General features: G+C 45.9%; 1 protein-coding gene across 6 annotated transcripts in view; it reads left to right on the top strand.

Annotated features, from left to right (window-relative positions):
• The window catches only part of PTPRT (protein tyrosine phosphatase, receptor type T), a 1,156,023-nt gene that overhangs the window by 415,052 nt on the left and 718,520 nt on the right, over window positions 1–22,451 (top strand). For all 6 annotated transcript variants that reach the window (XM_018057887.1, XM_005688694.3, XM_018057889.1 and 3 more), the window contains exons 3-4: window positions 4,321–4,592; window positions 15,894–15,975. In XM_018057887.1, coding sequence (XP_017913376.1) covers window positions 4,321–4,592; window positions 15,894–15,975 — 354 coding nt within the window. The remainder of the gene's footprint in view (window positions 1–4,320; window positions 4,593–15,893; window positions 15,976–22,451) is intronic.

Genomic DNA, 22,451 nt, shown 5'->3' with positions numbered 1-22,451 from the left:
CCAGGTCTAAATCTTATGTCCCCAAGTCTCTACCTGCTTGTCTGCCAAGCCTCTATCTGCCTTCCTAAGGCTCTCCCAAGTCACTTGTGAGAATCCTTGGGGCTGGTCTTGAGTGCATGAGTATAAGAACATACTTATACTCTGGACTCCTCATGGAAGCCCACTGCCTGCTGGGCATAGAAGGAGACCCTCGCCACAGTTGCTGTTCTGGATGCCCTTCCCAGTGTCACCATACCCCCCATCCTGTGGGCAGACCAGGTGCTGCTGAGCTTCCCATCCACGTCCCCAGAGGCTCCTCTCTTACACTCTGTCTCTTGGACTCCAAGGCAGCCTCACTGGGACATTCCTGAGCAGGGCTCCATCCTACCAGTCCCTTCTGGCCTGACCCTCCCCTTCACTGCAGGTCAGCTGGGTGGGGAGGCGTGGGCAGTCATCGTTTTCTTCTGTTTGTTTCAGTTTTCTTATATATCTCTCTGATCCTTGCCCCCTAATGTATGCCTTTCTGTCTGGTCTGCAGGCCTGAGGATGCATGTGAAATCCCACAGATTGACATTAGGGGTGAGGGTAGTGGGAAACACAGTTTGCCCTAATGCAACCCACTCTGGTCCCCCTGAGACATGAAGCGTCTCAATGAAGGTTCAGGATGTTTATTTCCTTCTCGAGTTTTTTTTTTCTGCTTTTCATTCTCAGCCTTTTCTGCTTCTTTTCACCCAAGGATGCTTCTGTCAGTGATGTCCCTGTTTGTAGCATCTCGCAGCCTTGCTTAGTAACTGTCATTGCTCATGTTATCTGCTTAAGAAAAGGGACTTGCAGGAAGCAGGGGCTCTGCAGGGATGCCAAAATAATAACGATAATGCTAGTTGCAGAAGTGAACGTCAGATGTTCACCGGCTTAATGACCTAATAATAGCTTATTCCTTGCTTGAAGTCTGCAAAGAGTGTTCCTAATGGTGATGGCCTTCCTCGTGGTCATGGTCATTCAGGGAACTCGGTTTCTTTAACTGTGGCTTTGCTGTCCCTCAGGCTCCTAGAATCCTGTCATTTCAGTTGGTGGACAGGAAAAAGACAACGTGGCAGTGATTCTGGGGCTGAATGTGCATACACATCCCCTCATGATCTTGATGGAATGCAAATTCAGAGTCAGTAGATGTGGGGTGGGGCCCAAGAGTGTGCATTTCTTACCAGCTCCCAGGTGATTCTGAGACTCCTGGTCCAGGAATCATCCTGCGAAGGATGAGATTAAAGGAGGATGAAGCAGTGGGAGCTGGGTGAGGGTAGAGGTTGTCCACCTTGAAGAGTCAAGCCAGGAAGTGGCAGGCTTCATCCTTAGGACCTGTTGGCTGGAAACCAGTTGCATGGCCTTGCCAAACTCTGAAAGGAGGCTGGGGAGTATAGTCCAGCTCTGCCCAGCACAGAGAGGACAGGCTTGCTAGTCAACCAGCAGTTTCTACTACATGAAGACTTGGTGGAGGGCCGTGCACTTTTACCAGTTCTGCCTTCAGAGAAATGGCAGCATCCTTTATTAACAGTCTTGGAGGCCGCACAATGGAGAGGATTCCTAGACTTGCTGGGGTGGATGGATGTTACCTGGCTCCACCCTCTCAGTGAGCCTGCTTCATCACTAGAGCTAGGCTGCAAAGAAGGGGGAACCTGAGCTGGTGGATGGGAAACTTTCCCGACTGTGCTGTGGGCAGTAAGAAGCCGGGTGTGTGAACTGGCTGGAGCACAGTGCTTAAATGTCTCTGGGGCATCCCAGGATTCTGATAGAGAACCCAGTCACCGCTTGTTTCTCAGGCTGCCTTCCCTAGCTGCAGCTGCGCCCCCCTCTGTGCCCAGGGGCTTGTGGGTCTTGTGAGTCAGCACTCTCCCATCCCAGGAAGACCTTTGGAACCCTGGGGGATGCAGATCAGCAAACAGGTGAGGGCCCGGGTGCTGGCTTCTCTCTGCGCCTCTTTCCCCAATGCAGTGGCGCCTTCCTTGCTGCCGGGAGGGTGTGACGATTAGAGACAACATCTGACAAGGGACAGCTCCCCATGTACCGGGGTTGCTGCCTAGCTGTAAACTAGGAAGTTTGATTTGCTTGGAAACATGGGTAAGATACTGCTTTTGCTCTCCTTTCCAAGGCTCCTACTCAGGGGAGTGGGTGAGTTTTCTGCTTGGATATTCAAAGTTATTGGATATTGAAAGATATTGGATATTGAAAGTCTGGTAGCCATTGGTTCAGGTTGCTCCCTTTATCACCTTGCTTCTTGTTGCCTTATTTCAGGAATGAGCCTTAGAGATCTGGGTAGAGTTGGAAGGAAGGCGTCTTCGATGGTCTAACTACTCTGCATGGTCCAGGGGAGAAAGTGCAAGAAAGCCTAATTTGTCCTCAAGTCCATGTTCCTTTCTCTAATCTAGCTCTGTGGTAAAGTGGAGATTTTGAACTCTGTCTCCTGTGTCTATTTTAAAATTTATTTCAAACCCAGCGGATACAGGCTGTGAATGACCGGTACCCTTTAGAACCCCAAGATATGGATTGCCTAGCACTGAGTATCTGGCAACTGTTAGTCTTCTGGGGATTAGAGTGAAAGAATGAGGCTACTGATAGCTATTGAGTGGCTCATCTTGGTTGAGGACAAGTAGTCTTAAGGCTTCATTCTGATTGGAGATTTTACTGCCTAAAATAAGATTTCAAAGCAGCAGTGGTTTTCTTGGTGGAAATATTCACTGCAGAATCACTTGAGTTTATCTACTGTGTTTTATGATGCAGTTTATTCCATAGACTTGTAAGACTCTTAAGCCACAGAGTTCGGCCCTCACAGCTGATGGTGAAAGTTCCTTAGACGTCTGCTCAATGTGTCCAGACTCTGTTTAGCCACCTGTGGTGATGAGGGACTCGCTTTGTCTCCGGGTAGTCCACCCCAGTTTTGCATCCGTTTTACTTGTTCAAAGGGCCTTTGAACTGAAATGTGTCCCGCTGTGGCTTCTTCCATAGGGCTGCTCTCAGACGACCATCATCAGGGAACTGTTGCCGCAATAATGCACCTAGCAAACCAAGAGGGAAGTTACAACGCACATTTTATTCTCACACTCCTGGGTCTGAGCCTCTGTTGTGGATTGGCTGACCCAGGCTGGGCTTGTTGGCTATGTGGCTGTACTCCCAGCTACATGGGAGGCCTGGCTGGGTTCTTTACTCTCCATTGGGCTTATTTCTCTTCCACACGTGTCTGTCCTCAATCTCAAGCCGAAGGGGCAGCAGCTACCTGGGGCACGTTCTTCTCCTGGAAGACAGCAGTAGTGCAAGAGGGCAAGCCTGGCTAGGCAAGCACGTTTCAAGCCTCATTCTCTTAGCATCCTGCTGACCAAAGCAAGTGGAGCTCAAAGCAGGGGATGAGGACACGCTCTCTGCCTCGGTTGGAAGCGGGGACAAGTCAAAGGCAAAGAGTGTGGATCCAGGAAGGGTGAAGAACCAGAAACTACCATTTAATCTGTCAAAGAAACTCCAAGAGGCTCACTTGGAGTGTTTGAAAATAATAGTCATGTTTTCCGCAGGCCGTAAAAATAGCATCAACTTTGAGGTCGAAGAGAATCTGGGTCTCATCCTTCCTTGTCTGAGTGGTCCAGGGTAAGTTACTCAGTCTTTCAATAAAGTGAAAAGCCTTCTTCTCCCAGGGTTGTTCTGAAGATTAAATTGAACAAAATATAAATAAACTAAGCCTCACACTGGTACTCCTTAAGTTCTCAGCAAGAATTACCTACTCTCCATTCCATCTTTCAGTCGGTTCTCACATATCTTCAAGGTCTTCTTTGCTTTCTTGAGTATACTGTAGTTGTATATGTCCTCCGGTATATTTCTTGTATTAATGCAAGGCTTGAGGTGTAATATGTTAGAACAACATCCTGGTTTGGCAGAGCTTCTGCTTCCATTGAGACCACCTGAGCTTGAATGAGATTATATTTCACCTCATTTCATCCATGGAGGTTACAGTTGACTAAATTCCTGAGTTTTTATTCATTCTTCCTGTAGGAGCTGCTGGTTTTAGTGAGTTTTGTTGTTGTTCTGTGTGTATTTATAGACTGTTTACTTTGTAGAAATAGTTTTTGTGTCTTACCTTCTCTTAATTCTTACAAAACCACCTTGGTGAGTAACACCTTTTATTCCCAATCGCAGAAGAGGATAGTTGAATTCAGAAAGGAAGTGTGGGTTCCTGGGGGTCAACCAGACCCTCCTAGAGGGACTGGATTTCTGGCTACCGTGTTTCCAGGTGTGACTGATTTTCAGAAGGATTTTCTTTCTCTCTCCTTGTCTCTACCTCCCGCCCTTTTTGTGGGTCTCCAGGATCCTTCATGATGGTGAACAGCTCTGGGAGGGCCTCTGGCCAGAAGGCCCACCTTCTCCTGCCGACCCTCAAGGAGAACGACACCCACTGCATTGATTTCCATTACTACTTCTCCAGCCGCGACCGGTCCAGCCCAGGGGCCCTAAATGTCTATGTGAAGGTGAACGGTGGACCCCAGGGAAACCCCGTCTGGAACGTGTCTGGGGTGGTCACCGAGGGCTGGGTGAAGGCAGAGCTTGCCATCAGCACCTTCTGGCCACATTTCTACCAGGTATGGTGTTTTATCATATTTTGATTTTTTTTTTTTTTTTGAGTAATTACCTGTATCCCGCTTGCCCTCTTGTTTAGAAGTTTGGTCTAGGAAAGATTTTATGTACTCACTTGTTCACCTCGTGGTTACCAAGCTGCTTCTGCTAATCAGTCCTGGATGATGCAGGAGAGATCCAGTATAGCCCCTGCCTCCCTGGAGATCACAGCTTGTAGGAGGAGACTGATTGATACTGTTTATTTATATAAACACAGTATAGTGGAATGCGTGTGGATTCCATGGGATGCTGGAGGGATGCAGACACTGAAGCCTCCTAGCAAATAATTTCTTGTAACAATCTTATGAGGGAGGTGCTATTATTATGCCTATTTTACAGATGAAAAATTGAGGTTCGGAAAGGTAACAAGTCAAATACTGCCCCTGGGGAAGAGGGTGTCTGTGGGCAAGACAATTACGATGACTCCTAAGAGGACAAGACAGCTAGGCTGAGTCTTGAAGATGAACAAATACTTATTGAAGAAGGAAGGGAAAGGCATTTGCGTTGATGGGGGTGATGGATACCATGGATTGAAGGAGTAAGTGAGAGATTTTGGCAGAGTTTGGAAACTAGGTTGCTTATAGGTATATTGAAAGGAAGATATACTGGGAGCTAAACCTGCAGGGATGGGTAGGTCCTGCGGGGCTTTGAATGCCAGGCTAAGGAGAGTAGATTTATTCGCTAGCCTAGAGCAGCACTATTCAGACCATCTGTGGTGGAAGACCAGTTTTTTTCTCCTTAACTCACTGTGGACCAATGCTCTTATAAACTGCAATAAAAGTATCACTGCAAGGCCAAATTGCTGGAACACTTTCTGAACACCTCTTATCTCATTGTGGACTGTTAACATACACGGTACATGAGGCCACCAACCCATGGGCACACTTAGAGGAACATAGCTCCATGTTGTCATGGCCCGGGACTGTTGAAAGTTTTTAAATTACTTTATTAAGGTATAATTTATATACCATAGAATCCACTTATTTTAAGCATGCAAGCGGGTGATTTTTAGTGAATCTATTGAGTTGCAGAATCATCACCATAAGCCAGCTTTAGAATGTTTTCTTCCCTCTTTAAGCTCCTTTGCGCCTGTTTGCAGTTGATATCCATACACACAGATGGAAGCTTTAAGTCAGAAAGGCAGATCTATTTTTGGAGAAATTTCTCTGGAGTCTAAAGCAGAAGAGGGACCTAAGGGGGCAAGCTGAGTGCCTGGGAGATTTGTAGGCATCCTTCAGTTCAAAACTCATGGTACACTTCTTTCAGATGTACTGTGAAATCAGTTGTGAACAATATGTAAATGAAAGGACATGGCTGTGTTCCAATAAAACTCTATGGCACAAAAAAAGTGATGGACCAGATTTGGTCTCCAGGCCATAGTTTGCTGAATCCTCAGGTAGGTGATAAAGCTGAGGTCCAGAGATGGACAGTGAAGTCCAAGAGCACACAGCAAATCATTGGCAAAGTTGGGACTAAAATTCTGGTACCCTGGTCCCGAAACTGCCCCTGTTTCACTAAGTATAGCTTCAAGTGTCTCTGTAAGTCCATGGATCCCCTCAAGGAGGCCTTAGCATTCCAATTTAGAAACCCCCTACCTAGGACCTGATGCAGATGGATACAGGATGGGGGCCACAGGTGCAAGGAAGGATAAAGAGCAAGAAAAGTGACCCAGGTGAGGGTTAGACCCACCACTGACCTTGCTCTTTGATGGGTTTAGAAGGGGGAAAAGAGTGTGTCCTGGGCATCTCTTAAGTCTCCGCTCTGTGGTAAGCATATATTTGCTTCTCATGTATCTGATAGTAACTCGTGTGTTGGGCGGCACCATGTCCTGTGTTCCAGCGTAAGGGATATTATTGGTTATTTGAGATCCCCATAATTCTGCCTAGGTCCTCTGGCTGCAAGCTCAGTTCCCTGCTTTTAGGAGCGAGGGGAAAGCATGCCCATTCTGAGAACTGCTTGCTCACTAGCAGTGCTGTGTTGGGTCTGCCCCATTACCATTCTGAGCACAGTTGTCTCATTTGTAAAATGGAGAGGTCCATGGGTCCGTGGATTAAATGAGGTAGTATGTAACTTATATCAGGCTCGCACTGAGCCCCGCAGTGTTTGGAAGGAAGGAGGAAGTGAGGGGAGAGCAGACAAAGAGGATGGAGGTGGGGGGTCCTCCTGAAAGAAACACCGGCTGTGGCTGAGCTCCGAGCCGTCCCTGTGATGAGCAGCCTCATCTGGGAGAAGGTTCTGATTTCCAACCTGTTACGCCACAGCATCATTTCATTCCATCTCCTCTGCTCTGAGCTTTGTGGTGAGAAAGCCACTAATGCACTGAGAGCAGCGGTTTAGAAAAGGCACGGGTCTCTCAGACACACACAGAGCTGTGAGTGGATAGCCCCGTGGCGCACACACAGGTGTACACACTCACCATCCGGTTCTCAGACTCACCGCACACCCAGGGACACCCCCCACACGTACATCCGGTGAGAGAAAAGGGTGCCTGTCTGGAGATTCGAAGACGTTTGCAAAATGAGCTTGAAAATTCATCAGACCCCCAGCTCTGGATCTGCATGTCTGATTCTGGGGACTAAATACCATTTTGGTTCTCAGCGGTGCTGGGCTTCAGACCCCGATGGCTTATGTATTCATTTATTAAAGTCATATTTCACAGTCCTAAAATTGACTTGTAGCTATGTAACAAACAGGGACTTTTCATCTTTCTTATTAGTGGGCTCTCTGCACCTTCAGCAGGGCCTGAGATGAGAAGGAACCCCTGCCATCCACCCCTCGCTGGCCTCCTCTCAGGGGAGCAGGGGCTTGTCTGGTGCAGCTGAAGCCGTGCTGCACGTGGCTGCTCCATTCCAGGTGATGTTAATTCTATTTCAGTTTTTAATGATTCTGAACTTTTCTGTCCCAATATTTAAAAAAATAAAAGAACTTTAATTAATTGCGCCACCACTTGCTTGCTCTGTTCTCCATCACCTGCCTCAGTGAAATTGCCTTTTTATTCAGCTATGTAGACCCCCGAAATTTAAGACTCACTCGACTTGAATTTAATTGGAACATGAAGCCCAGTCCCTTTCTCAGACGTTCCTCTGGCCTCTGGTGTTCTGTGCGGTTGGTCCCTTCATGCACAGTTCAGGAGGCATCATGGGGTGCGCAGTGAGTCTCTACCTTCTTTAAACTCCACCCCATCTCTTTCATTCACCCATCTCTCCTCCCTGCTAGGCAGCAAACCCTCCTCCTTCCCTTTTATGCAGGCCTCCTTGGGCTGATGTGGAAAAGAGTGTCTTGATTTCACCCCAAGCAATCTCCCCATCATAAAAATCTACGTAGTCCTCTTCCAAAGAGTTCTGGTTAGCCAAGATCTTTCTGTCTCTTATCTTTTGAGAAGGTGTTTGCAGCCCCTTGAAATGTTTTGCTCCACCAGTTCTCTGCTTGAGGCCTTCAACGGTGACCAGAAAACGTCAAGTCCCGTAAACTGTGTCCTGACGTATCCACATCCTCCCCCAAATGGGCACATACCCTGCTTTTTGGAGGGTTTGAGGGGTGACTCATCTCTGAGCCTCTCTTGGGACTTGACTTCCTGGCTTGGCCCAGCAGTTGCTGCTCTGGGAGAGGTTTGTCCCTTTCCAGGCAAGCTCCAATCCCCCAGGAGGTCTCTGAGGGTCTGGGACTTGCTGCTCTGGGAGAGGTTTGTCCCTTTCCAGGCAAGCTCCAATCCCCCAGGAGGTCTCTGAGGGTCTGGGACTTGCGGGTGTATAGCTGATGGTCGGGACACACGCCTGCTTTGGGGTTGAAGACTTTCCTGCAGGGAAGATGTGGTCCGGTTCTGCACCCCAGTGTCCCTGTCTCCATACACTGACATGGAGCATCATGGATGGTCTCTGTCTCCCCCCATCTGCCCTTCTCATCCCCTTCTCTTCTACGCAGATGGCACTAGAGGAGCCTTTTTTTCTCACAATTCTTCACTCACTCACTTCTCCCGTTCCTGACCCTCATTCCTCAAGGGCCTTTGTTGCGGTTTTCTTATGAGTGTGCTTGGCTTGAAGATGACGGTTCTGCCTCACTTCAGAACACCTGAGCAGGTCTTTCGGTCACCGAGGGTCTTGACATCACCCTGGCCCTTTGTGGTGTCTGTCCCCAGAAACTGGAGCTGGTAAGATGCTGGGTGGGATCTTCCTGACCAGGACCCTCACACCAGAAGTGCATTGACAGGGTGACCCGTTCTACCTGAGGCTGCAGCCGTCTCCTCAGGCACCTTCTGACCTAGAGAGAGGACTCCAGTCGTCCATATTCCCCAGAACTTGGTCAGTCGGGAGCCTGGCCCTGGGGCCCGAGCTGCAGTTGTGGCAGCTGCTGTTCCTGAGCCATAAAAGACCAAATTCTGTTCCGCTGTTCTGTTTGTTTACTGCGTCCTCCTTTTTTATCAGCAGTGAGAATTCAGAGGGGCACTCACATTCTCCTGATGTTTGAATGTCCCTGGTCATGCTGCTACCCTTACAATCTCTTGCTGCAGCCAAACCTGATCTCTCTAACCATGTTCCATGTTCCCCTGTCTCATGTCTTCTTACAAAAGCTCCTTGTGATCAGAAGCTTGAGCCATGAGTCCCAGTGATAATTTGCATTGCCCGGATCTCTTTCAGAACTATAAAGCATGCAAGGATGGATAAGGGGGTGTTTGGGGCTTTGGGACTATATGTAATTTCTACAGGCTGTCCCTGCCAGCTTCATCTCCATCCCCATTGCTTCTCCGTGACTCAGGTTTGCAATCCCATAATCTACTGATGGCACATTCTAGCCACCACTTGAGATTTCCCTCTCCAGTGCCTGGCGTTATGCTCCCCAGGGTTGGCCCTTGTTTTTGGAAGCGGGCGGCTTACCCAGGCTCATGTGTGTGGGCCTGAGAGTCAGCCCCCTTGTGAGAGTTCAGTGTTTGGGGGACAAGCTCAGCAAGTGAGTCCAGGTAGGCCCAAGCCCATCCATCACAGGCCTGTTTTCCTTTTCTTTCCTTTCTGGGGAAGATGGTGGACTTCCTGGCACTCTTGCTGATACCCCCAGCCATGTGACCCTCTGCCCTCAGGCCACTGAGGACTCTATCTCGTGGCAGTTTGCATGACGTGTTTTTTTCGGCTCCTGTAGGTTGTGTGAGCATTCTTCTCTGAGCACTCTGGCAGTGATGGGGAGAATATTCCCCATCTGTTCTGGGAGGTACTTTCATTCTCAGCTGCATCCAGAACCTGCCTTGTGTTATAAACATACCACAGTCCCTACTTCTAATATCTTGTGATCCTGGAGCCTTCATCAAGGATTCTGTGTGTTGTCATAGTCCCCTTCCCAGCTCTCCTGGCACCTGCAACCATCCGTGCCTCTTAATTTCCATGTACCTCCCCGCATGGACCCAAAGCCCAGCCACCAGCAGTTTCCACCTTTCATAGCTCACATCAGAGTGGTGAGTGTAGGAACCTTAGTGGAAACTTGGGGTGAGGGCATAAGGGGTTGTCACATTGGGAAGTCCATTTCTTTCTTCCCCACCATTCCCTTGAATTTTCCTTCTCATCTCCCATCCCTCTGTCCAGAGTAAGGACAGTAATAACAGCTCAGTTCAGTTCAGTCACTCAGTCGTGTCCGACTCTTTGCGACCCCATGAATCGCAGCACGCCAGGCCTCCCTGTCCATCACCATCTCCCGGAGTTCACTCAGACTCACGTCCATCGAGTCCGTGATGCCATCCAGCAGGGCAGTAATAACCGCTCATCAGCATTTACGATATGTATTGTCAGCATTTTACAGTTATTCATTTACTTCATTAAAAAAGCAGTACCTTCTTCCCCTTATTTCTTACAGAATATTACTGTCTCCTATTTGAGAAACCCAAGTCTCACCTACCATGGCGTGTTATAGAAAAACATTCCCAAGAGGAATTCTGATGAATGAAAGATTGTCTGTCTCCTTATAGAATTCTTATTTCTGCTACAGGAAGGACACTGAGCAGTGACCAGCTGCACATGTCACTGTTACGCACCCATTCTCTCATGGCCAGCCTTGGGTTTGCTCATGGAGTATTTGTTAATAATTATGATATAGGTTGCATACTGAGAGATGATGTGAGAAGCAGAGTGTGAGAAGAGTATTAATAGAGTTGAACTTTGAGTAACTGGAAAAAAAAGAACTCTGCGTAACCAAGTGTTTTGGTTAAAAATGAGAGTTGGACTGCTTTCCAACAAAGTTCAGTAATGGACTTGGCTGTGAACCAGGGTCTCAGCCCTCCTACCTGCCTCTGGCTTCTTTCCTGAGTTTTGGTAATTTAGCCGGCCCCACCACTTAGGGTTGTTGAGAGGCTAGATTGAGACCACCACTGATAAAAGGTTAATGTGGTTGACCTTTGTTATTATGGTTTGATTTCTCTATTTTTGTTATTATTCAGTCTTAGTTGATGAGGTCCCCCTCTGTTTAGTACCGGTCACTCCACCAGTAACCTGACCCCATTTGACTCTTGTCCCCTCTAGAATCTGTTCCATCAACTCCCCATTCCCTTGTATTCCATGCTACTTCCCTGACTCATTCCCCTCTACCTAAAACCATGTTCCAATATCTACCATCCTAAGAAATCCTCTATTGGGCTTTGCACACTTGGCCTTGGGCCCTAGTCCTCTTCTTTGAACTGTCTGCTCCCTCTTTCAAGGTGACCTCATCTAGTTGTATAGATTTAAATGGCATTTAGATGCCAGTACTACCACATTTCTAACTCTGGTCCTAGATCACCCAAGAGCTTCGAAATATAATATCAGCTTCCTCAGGATGTCCATTAAGATGTTTAGTTGGCATCTTGAAAAAAAAAAATTGTGATGTAGCTCGGCCTGTGTGCCCAGAGACACACACATTCATTTTCTTTGTGTTAATAAAGGAGACCAGAATCAGCCTAGAAGCTCAAGACTTAAATTGAAGAATCCTCTTTGTATTTTCTCTTTTCTTCACTCTTCTCCTCTTAATCTAGCAGTGATTATTTTCATCTCTACCTTGAAAATATCTTTCATATCATCAGCATCTTTATTCCTCATGGCTAACACCAGGGTCCAAGCCATACTCATCTTTTGATTGGACCACTACCGTAGCCAACTGTTCAATTTCATTCTTGCTCAAGCTCCACGTCCTGCCCCAGTCAATTTCCACAGAAGAGCCAGAATGAACTTTTTTGGATGTAAATTAAATCATGTCACTTTCCAGCTTCAAATGCCTCAGTAATAGCAGAGAATTCAAACTCCCATAAGTCTTATAGCACTCCATGTCATCTGACCTGCAGCTAGCATTCCAGCCTTGCCTTGTGCTACTCTAGCTTGCTTGCTATATCCCAGCCACACCAGGGTCTCATTCTTATATTCCCAGATCATCCTCAAGTTCTTGCCTGGCTCAGAGCCTTTGTACATCCACCACCTCTTCCTTAACTTGCCAGTTTCATCCTTCTGGTCTTTTAATTATCACCTTCTTAGAGTTCTTTCCTGACTACTCTAAGTTATGTAGACCCTCTCCCACTTAGTTATACTTACTCACAAAATAAATTTAATTTCCTTATTTATCTGTGTAATTTCCATTTCTATTCATGAAATGTAAAGTTTATCAGAGTTAGAACCCTAAGCTTGTTGTTCACTTTTTAGCCCCTCCCTGCGAGTGCCTCAATCCTTGGTACAGAGGATAGTCTCTGTAAATATGAATGAATGAGACTGTCCCTGCTCCCAATAGGTTTAGAGCTTACAGAATGAAATAATTCATGAACAGGCATTGACACTCTGCTGTGATAGGTGTGGTAGTGGAGTTAGTTATGATACATGACCCAAGGGTAGTATAATATGCAGAGAGATATGAAAATGTAATACACTTTAAAGCACTTAATTTTTATTGTGAATAAAAAGAAGCTCATTTTTATTGTAGAGAATTTGGAAAATCTAGGAAAGGGTTAAGGCGAAAACATTCATCTGCCATAATCTCCCTAGTGTCATTAAAAACATTGCATTCATAAAACATTACCAGTCTTGCTTCATCTTTTGTGAATAACCTGCTGAACTCACTGATTTTTCTTTTAGAGAGTTTATTTGTTTTGATGATTCTCAAGGATTCTTTACACAGAATAGGATATTTACCTTTTAGCTGGCATATATATTACAGATATTGTTCTCAACTTGCCATTTGACTTTTAATTTTATTTCATTCAGACTTCTGTTAACAAAACATACTTTGACAGTATAGTTATTATGTATTTAAGAAATAGACAATATTTCAACTTTAAGAAATTGATTTTTAAGCTTTTGTCGTTAGTTTATGGCTTTAGGGAATCTGGTTAGAGAATATATAGAACCATGCCTGTATAGTTTCCTCTTTGAAGAATTTATTGAAGTTAGATGTTCGCCTATTACGTGATCTTGTGTGGTTTTTATATTTCTTTTTCATTTAAATTCCACTTTGATGCTTTAGCATTATTTTTACAACAATAATCTTCTGTTTGTATTTTCCTATTTTCCTGTGTCTTTGTTTGGTTTGTTATTTTTAAGGCTATTGAGTCATTCTAGGTGTTTATCTTATGACATGTAATTAGACTTTGTTCGTTTAGAGAGTCTGAGAGCTTTTCTTTGTTTTAACCTATTTATATTTATTAACATAATAGAATTTTTTTACTTTTACTACACAATTTGAATCTTTTCATGCTATTTCTTTTAAATGTGTTTTCTGTGTTCGTTACATTTTTTCATTTTTTCCTACAGAAATTAGTATATTAACTCCCTTAACATGAATAATTACCTAACAAGGTAGACACTATAATTACAGATGAGGAAACTGAGGCGCAGAGCAGTAAGGTAACTTGCTCAAGGTGGTATACACAGAAGATGCACACACTCAAGGTACACACACAAGGTGGTACACACACAAGGTGGTACACACACACACAAGGTGCACACACTCAAGGGGCACACACACATGGTGCACACACACATGGTACACACACACACATGGTGCACACACACAAGGGGCACACACACACACAAGGTACACACACTAGGTGCACACACAAAAGGTGGTACACTCACGAGGTACACACACACACAAGGTGCACACACTAGGTGCACACACACAAGGCGCACACACACAAGGTACACACAGTAGGTGCACACACAGAAGGTGGTACACTCACAAGGTGCACACACACACAAGGTGCACACACTAGGTGCACACACGGAAGGTGGTACACTCACAAGGTGCACACACACAAGGTGCATACACTAGGTGCACACACACAAGGGGCACACACACACACAAGGTGCACACACTAGGCGCACACACAGAAGGTGGTACACTCACGAGGTACACACACACTAGGTGCACACACACAAGGGGCACACACACACAAGGCACACACAGTAGGTGCACACACAGAAGGTGGTACACTCACAAGGTGCACACACACAAGGTGCATACACTAGGTGCACACACACAAAGTGCACACATTAGGTGTACACACACAGGGTACACACACAAGCTGGTACAACCAGGACTAAAACTCAGGTATCCTAACCTAGAACCCAAGCCCTGTACTATTTTCCTTCTTAAAGTAAGATAAAGATTGAAATATATCTATTGGATTTAAGTGGTAAGAGCACTACTAAGAGATTGCTGGTGTCTTCCCTGAGATCAATGTTGGGGGTAGTGTCAAGGACAAAGTCCAGGTGATGGGGTTGAAGTTTTGCACTGAGAAGCTGGGTGGTATAGAGGGAGTATAAATAAAAAATTGAAAAAAATTAAATATGATTGAAATACAACTGGATTGCAAATACTGCTGCTGCCACAAGGGTAGCTTTTAAAGAGTAAGAGAAATCCAAGCGTCTAGTTTGTCAGAGTCAGGAATAAAAGGGAGGCTTTGGAGATAAGAGATGAAGAGGGAGAACCAAGAAGCTGGAAAACACAGCCGAGGTAGAGGTCAGGGGCACTGGGCCATGCCTTGCAGAGCGGACAGTGGCTGGTGTGTAGTCATCTGACCCATGAAGGTTAGGCTGATGAGTAGGAAGTTAGAAGTCAGCCCTTCTGTGGTCCTCTTGTTTCTTAAAGATGTGATGTGGTTATCTGTAGGGATTGGGCAGGTGACGTTGAAAGGGAGACATTTGGGTGGGGATACAGAGGTGGAGAAAGCAGTTTTGCGATAGACTTGCCAACAGCAAAATGAGGAATTGGGGCTTTAGGTGCGATGGATGTGGGTGATTATTTGACAGAGTGAGGGGACTGCGTGTTTGTTGAGATTAAAACAAAGATGTCCAGGCAGCATACAGTCTCTAGAAAAACTGGGACCCAGGGTACCATATGTGCCAAAGAAGCAGATTTAAGGGGAGTGAGTTGGGAGAGGAGTGTGGGTGTGCCAAAATGCAGGAAGCTGAAAACTCCAGTGTGTGGGGTGAAGGATGAGTGTGAGCACATGAAGGATGAGTGTGAGCCCATGAAGGACAAGTGTGGGCGAGTGTGGGCACGTGGAGGGTGAGCTTGGGCACGTGGAGGTGAGTGTGGGTATGTGGAGGGTGAGTGTGGGCATGCAGAGGACGCATGTGAGCACGTGACTGAAGCCAATTGGAAGATGAAGCCATTGGACTTAGGGACATCCAGGGCATTGGCCATTCTGTCCACACAGATGGTCACATCTCCTTTGTGAAGGTGGATATTGGGTGACAAGCTGGTTACTGAAGTAAGCAGTGCAGGTGGGAGTCAGCATGGAGGATCAAAGAACTTGCTTGTGGATTTCTGCATAGCAACAGTGGTGTGTGGGGCTTATTTTTAAGGGATGTTATTAGGTCATTCAGATGGACTATATTCCTTGAGGATGTGGAATCAAATCAAGGTAAACCATTCTTGGCTTATAATGGCTTCTCCCTCACCCTGCATAAGAAAATGGAGAGAATAGGAAGTAATTCTCTGTGTTTCACTCGAAACAATAATGAAAAAGGTGCATATTGAAGTTTCAAGGCCAAGTTTGGGTTGTTTTCCTTTCATCTGAGGGTTATTTCTGAAAGCCATTAGAAATGTTCCATGTGGCTGGTTCTTCTTTTGCTGGTCACCAGAAGGTGACCTTTTTACCTTATTTTGAAAATCCATGTCAATTGCCAAGGTAATATCCTAGCCTGATATAAGACCTTTTTGGATAGTTCTAGTGGGAAGCTGAAACATAAATTGTTTGGAGGTTGGGCAGCTGTGATGAATGCCTTCAACCCCTTCTGCAAAACTGACTCCTGCCTTGTGTGTTGCAGGTGATATTTGAATCCGTCTCTCTGAAGGGCCATCCTGGCTACATCGCTGTGGACGAGGTTCGGGTCCTTGCCCATCCATGCAGTAAGTCTCTTCCCTGCTCTAAGCACAGCCTTGTTTCATGTGGCTTGGAGGCTGCAATCCCTGCTATCATTCAGCTCACAAACATCTCTCACTCTCTCTCTTTTTTAATCCTTCAAAAAATGCTTACATACTCAATGCAATCAGTCCTGAATAAATCCATAATTTCGCTGGCCTGTTCAACAGGCAAGCACCTCCAGGAATTTGCAGAGAGTGGCAAAACATCTTCGTTTGAATCTCTCTTCATTATTAAAGGAGTCTAAAGTCCTGATTGTTTATTAGTGGGATTCAGACCACTGAAGTGGAAGAATTAGAGGGCTCTGGATAGAATCTTGTGCAATTGTCTTAAAAAAGGAACCAACACCAAAAACACTGAGCAAATTAGCACACTGTTCACTCACAGGGAAAAGTACCACTAAGCTATTAATTCTTTAAAAGTAATTTTAAATACCCTCATCAACTCTGTGTAGGCGTAGGGAGAGATTTCTCAGTGGTTAGTACTTATGGTACAGGGTTGAGAGTTCTCAAAGGCATTGTACTCCATGCCCAGACCATTTCCACTGAAAGTTCTCTCTCTCTACTGTATTTAGGCTAAGATATTTGAATGTATTTGAGCAAGGAACTGTGGGTCCCAGGTTCACTATAGACATCTCAGAGGGGACCAGTCCTGGGTACAGGTAATTGAAAGGGCGTCATATCTTGTGCCATTTGATGGAGGTATTATAATCAAAGGGGTATGCATATGGATTAAGGCAGCCCGGGAGAAGGCAATGGCACCCCACTGCAGTACTCTTGCCTGGAGAATCCCAGGGACAGAGGAACCTAGTGGGCTGCCATCTATGGGGCACAGAGTCAGGCAAGACTGAAGTGACTTAGCAGCAGCAGCCTATAAGAGCTGGCTAGGTTGCCAGCCCCATTAGCTAGTGTCTGCAGATTGGAGATTCCCATTAGTTCCTTGGCAGGTTTCAGGTAACTAACTCCTAGGATTGTCCTTCCTCTGCTTCTAGCTTAAAGCCACAAGCCATTCTGTGGGCTCTGGTGCAGTTTGCTATTCCCTCAAGAGATGTCAAATGTCCTGTCTTTTGATGCCTTTTGTTCCTCCCGTTTTGAGGCTATTCTCATTTCTGCCCCATCCATGTTGCTTTTTACTTCAAGTATTTATTTGGCTGTGCTTAGTCTTAGTGTGGCTTGCAAACTCTTTGTTGTGGCATGGGGGATCTAGGTCTCTGACCAGGGCTTCAGCCCGGGCCCCCTGCATTGAGAGTGTGGAGTCTTAGCCACTTGGACCGCCCCCGCCCCCGGGAAGTCCCCATGTTGCTTTCACTGGACTGATTCTTTCCACTTCTGCTGCAGTGAATTTGTCACAGGCTCAGGCATCACTTCCTTCCTGGCACTCCAGTAGCATGGTTTGACCTGTTGTCTTAGATCACCATCTCTAGAGGAATTTGAGCTGAGTTCCAAGGGGCTTTGGCAAGACAACATTTCGGGTAACTGTGTTTGGGGTCTGTGCAAGAGACACCTCCTTCCTAGAAGTCAGCCAGCATCTCAGGAATGCTGACATCCTGTCAGATGACTCACCATTACTTTGACCTAAGGAATCTACCTTTGTGTTGTGGATATACTGATGAGTCCCTCTTACAAGGATGAGATCTCCGCATCCCTTGATCTTGGATATCTGCGTCTGCCGCCCATTGGAGAATAATTGTTGACCTCAGACCACTTCAGGAGACATCTGCTCTACATGTGGTCCACTTAGCCTCACATACTGTGCAGGAGTGACCTGCACAGCCCCCAGTTTTGAGCGAGTCTCTCTGAGACAGGCCTTGTGCTTTCCCCAAGCCCTGCACGCATCCTGTCCTTGGAGCTGCATCCAGCTGCTGCCTCCTGCTTGGCCTGTGCAGGACGCTTGTACTAGGTCTTTCTAGTAGGTGACCTTGGGCTCTTCCCTGAAGGATCCGGCTTGGTTCTCTCTCCTGGGATCCCAGAACTCTGTCCTCTGCTTTGCCTTCGCCTTCACCATGAGAGCCAACCTGAACCTGTCTCTTCTCCCAGTCTTGGCTCTGCCTGAACTCTGCACACCATCCATGGTTTGCTGTTGCGGCCACACGCTTCCTTCTCTCAGAGAAGTCTCCACGGGGGAGAGCTCTCTGGAGGGTCTACCCTCAGAGTCTCATGGCTTCTCTTGGAATCCTCCTTCCATCGGGGCTGCTTCTGAGTTTAGGATTTTTCTGACAGCTTCATACTCCCCCTGCTGAGGAGAGAGTAGATGACTTGGTTATGGAATTGCCAAGAGCCAGTTACCCAGCAAATGGGCCATGCGACATAACTCAGGAAGACGTGCCCCTGACTGTGTTCTTGCATAATGTGCCTCATCTGAGTTCAGCCTAGATGCTTAGGAGGCTTAAGCTTAAACTTCCCAGAAATCAAAACATGAGGACTCTGTGATAGGGGCTGGAATTGGAAAATCCCATTTAACTCTACATACAAATATTGGTGGTTCACATAGTCCTCTGAGATCTATCGTGAGTCGTGTTGAGTTGACCAGGGCCTAGCCAAAGCCCATTCTGCATGCTCCGTTCATATCCAGTTTGGGTTTTTATTCATTCTTTCTTTCAGTAGTCAATTATTGAGCATTAGTTATGTGTCAGGAACTCCTGCTGGACCCAGGGGATACTCGTGACCAAGATAGATAGGTCTTTGTCCCCATGGTGTATACTTAGCAGATGGACAGAGGGCGTTCAGACAGTTCAGTCGCTCAGTTGTGTCTTACTCTTTACCACCCCATGGACTACAGCATGCCAGGCTTCCCTGTCCATTTCAGGCTCCTGGAGTTTGCTCAGACTCATGCCTATCAAGTTGGTGATGCAATCCAACCATCTCATCCTCTGTCGTCCCCTTCTCCTCCTGCCTTCAGTCTTTCCCAGCATCAGGGTCTTTTCCACTGAGTCAGTTCTTCTCATCAGGTGGCCAAAGTATTGGAGCTTCAGCTTCAGCATCAGTCCTTCCAATGAATATTCAGGACTGATTTCCTTTAGGATGGACTGGTTGGATCTCCTTGCAGTCCAAGGGACTCTCAAGAGTCTTCTCCAACACCACAGTTCAAAAGCATCAATTCTTCGGCGCTCAGCCTTCTTTATGGTCTAACTCTCACATCCATACATGACTACTGGAAAAACCATAGCTTTGACTAGATGGACCTTTGTTGGCAAAGTAATGTCTCTGCTTTTTAATATGCTGTCTAGGTTGGTCATAACTTTTCTTCCAAGGAGTAAGCATCTTTTAATTTCATGGCTACAGTCATTGTCTGCAGTGATTTTGGAGCCCAAGAAAATAAAGTCTGTCAGTGTTTCCATTGTTTCCCCATCTATTTGCCATGATGTGATGGGACCAGAAGCCATGATTTTAGTTTTCTGAATGTTGAGTTTTAAGCCAACTTTTTCACTTTCTTCTTTCACTTTCATCAAGAGGCTTTTTAGTTCCTCTTCACTTTCTGCCATAAGGGTGGTGTCATCTGCATATCTGAGGTTATTGATATTTCCCCCAGCAATCTTGATTCCAGCTTGTGCTTCTTCCAGCCCAACGTTTCTCATGGTGTATTCTGCATATAAGTTAAGTAAACAGGGTGACAACATACAGCCTTAACATACTCCTTTTCCAAGTTGGAATCAGTTTGTTGTTACATGTCTGATTCTATTGTTGCTTCTTGACCTGCATACAGATTTCTCAGGAGGCAGGTCAGGTGGTCTGATATTCCCATCTCTTTAAGAATTTTCCACAGTTTGTTGTGATTCACACAGTCAAAGGCTTTGGCATAGTCAATGAAGAAGAAACAGATGTTTTTTCTGGAATTTTCTTGCTTTTTCTAAGATCCAGCAGATGTTGGCAATTTGATCTCTGGTTCCTCTGCCTTTCCTAAATCCAGCTTGAACATCTGGAAGTTCTTGATTCACATACTGTTGAAGCCTGGCTTGGAGAATTTTGAGCATTACTTTGCTAGCGTGTGAAATGAGTGCAGTTGTGTGGTAGTTTGAGCATTCTTTGGCATTGCCTTTGGGATTGGAATGGAAACTGACCTTTTCCAGTCCTGTGGCCACTGCAGAGTTTTCCAAATTTGCTGGCATACTGAGTGCAGCACTTTCACAGCATCATCTTTTAGGATGTGAAACAGCTCAACTGAAATTCTATCACCTTCACTAGCTTTGTTCGTAGGAATGCTTCCTAAGGCCCACTTGAGTTCACACTCCAGAGGGAGAAAAAATACTAAATAGGTAACTAATATTAAATAAATCACTAATGTAATTTTAGATCGTGATAAGTATTAGGAATCTAACAAATGTGAGGGCCTGGGATGTGGAGGGGCTCCTTGGTAGAGTGGTCGGGGAGATTCTTTGAAGATGTGGTCTGAGCTGAGATCCAAGTCATAGAAGGAGTTCACTGCATGAAGGTTCTGGGAAGGGGCATCTAGGCAGAGGAAACGGGAGGTGGTGAGACCCTGCAGGGGAGTCACTTTGATAGTGCCAGAGTGTCCTGGGTGTGGGGATCGTGGAAGGGGAGCATGGAGGAAGGTGTTTCTTGGTGAAAGGGAAGCAGGGCTCTGAGCATGATTGTTGAGTGGTTACATTTGAACCTAAGTACAGGGAAGTACTTCCAGAGGGGTTTATGTTGGGGATGGATAGGATCTCATTTAATTGTTAAGAGATCACTTCGGCCATTCTGTGAAGGATGGGTTGAAGGAGGAAAAGAAAAGAATACAGAAATCAGGACACCAATCAGTTCTGGAGTCATGCAAGAGATGGTGTGTCCTGGACCAGGGTGGTGGCAAGACATCCATTCACCATCCAGCATGTTTAGTGAGCATGAGCTCCATGCCAGGCGCTAGTCTGGGTTTCTGGGAATGAGCAGGACAGATCCATTTTGTGCCTTCATGGGCAACTTCCACTGATGTGAGGAGACTGAAAAGGAAAACAAATAATCAGGTAATTATCTGATCTATAACAGATGGTATGTTAGTCCACCAAGGCTGCCGTCACAAAACATAGAAACTGGGTGGCTTCATAAGAATTTCATTTTCTTATAGTTCTGGAGGCCCCCAAGTCCAAGATACAGGTGGCGTGTGTCTCCTCACGTGGTGTTTCCTCTGTGTACACGTGCCCCTGGTGTGTCTTTGTGTGTCCAAATTTTCTTTTATAAGGACAGCAGTCAGATCGGGCTGGAGCTCGCCCTAACAGCCTCATTTGAAGATAGTCACCCTTTTACGTCTCTGTTACCAAATACAGTCACAGTCTGAGCTATTGAGCATTACGGCTAAAGAGATGGGAATTTGAAGGTGGGGGGGCACAATTCAGCTCATAACAGATGGTAAGCGGTGCCGTAAGGAAATTTAGAGGGGGAGAGAGATGGTGGACAGATGAGAGATGTGTTTAGGAGGTAGATTCCACTAGTCCTATGCAATCAGAGCAGGATCCAGAGGCATCAAAAATGGTGCACTCTTAGATTTATAGAATCGGCTGGGTGTTTGATTCTAGGGAGCAAGTGCTGCCTTTCAAGGTACCTACTGTGCACGGGTCCTGGAGTCTGCTCATGAGCCCAAGAGTTGTGCAACCTGCTAGTAGCTTCTGAACTGATCTTTGAACTGACAGTGCTTTTCCCACAATCTCAGCCTTAATGCATTTGTGACTTCACTCACCATTCTTAAAAATTTAGCTATATTAAAAAAAAAATCCTCTTTAAATCCTCAGGCTTCATAATTCTCCATTCCAGTTCTCTAAAGCATTTTTAAAAAATTAACGTACGGTCAGAGTTTTATCAATAAGCAATTCCACTGAATATTCCAAAAATTCCAAGAGGCTTAATGAATGATTTGCAAATGTACTCTCCATCGATTTGAGCTGAAGTAATGACTCTAAACGCTTGCCTCACAGCTTCCAAAACAGTGACCGGAAGTTAGGTGTGATACTGAATGGAAATTATTTTCTCTTGCAAACTGAGACCTCTCCTCTATATTTTATACCCCATTTAACATTTTTGAGTTATTCTGCAAGTATTTTAGCCATAGTTACCCTCTGCTGCTGTTTCTCTGTGTCACCATTAGCAGGGCCACTGCAGTTATAACCGTGGACGATAAATGTCAGCACAATTTTCCACTTGGTTTCTAAGTTTCTAGCTCCTAGGTTGACTTTTAGAGTTTTTTCAACTTTCTTCCCCCATCATAACCTTGCAGGGCCATGTCGTGAGCCCACGGTCTGCAGCACGTTTTTAATGTATGTAGCGCGCTTTCTTCTCAATTGTGTGGCTTCCTACTGAGCACTGTCAGGTTTAAAGAGCGAGATAAAGGGCACAATAATATGTCTTCAGATGCTGCACTGACATCTGCAGGAGCTTAAATGTCACCAACATCACGGCGTTTTGCCCCAAATGCACAGCCAGTTTTCTGTTAATCCCATTCCACAAGGTCGCATTTTGGGGGAGCTGGGTCTCAG

Source organism: Capra hircus, chromosome 13 (genome assembly GCF_001704415.2).
Source record: "Capra hircus breed San Clemente chromosome 13, ASM170441v1, whole genome shotgun sequence".
NCBI classification, from domain to species: Eukaryota; Metazoa; Chordata; class Mammalia; order Artiodactyla; family Bovidae; genus Capra; species Capra hircus.
This window is presented reverse-complemented; position numbering and strand designations above follow the sequence as displayed.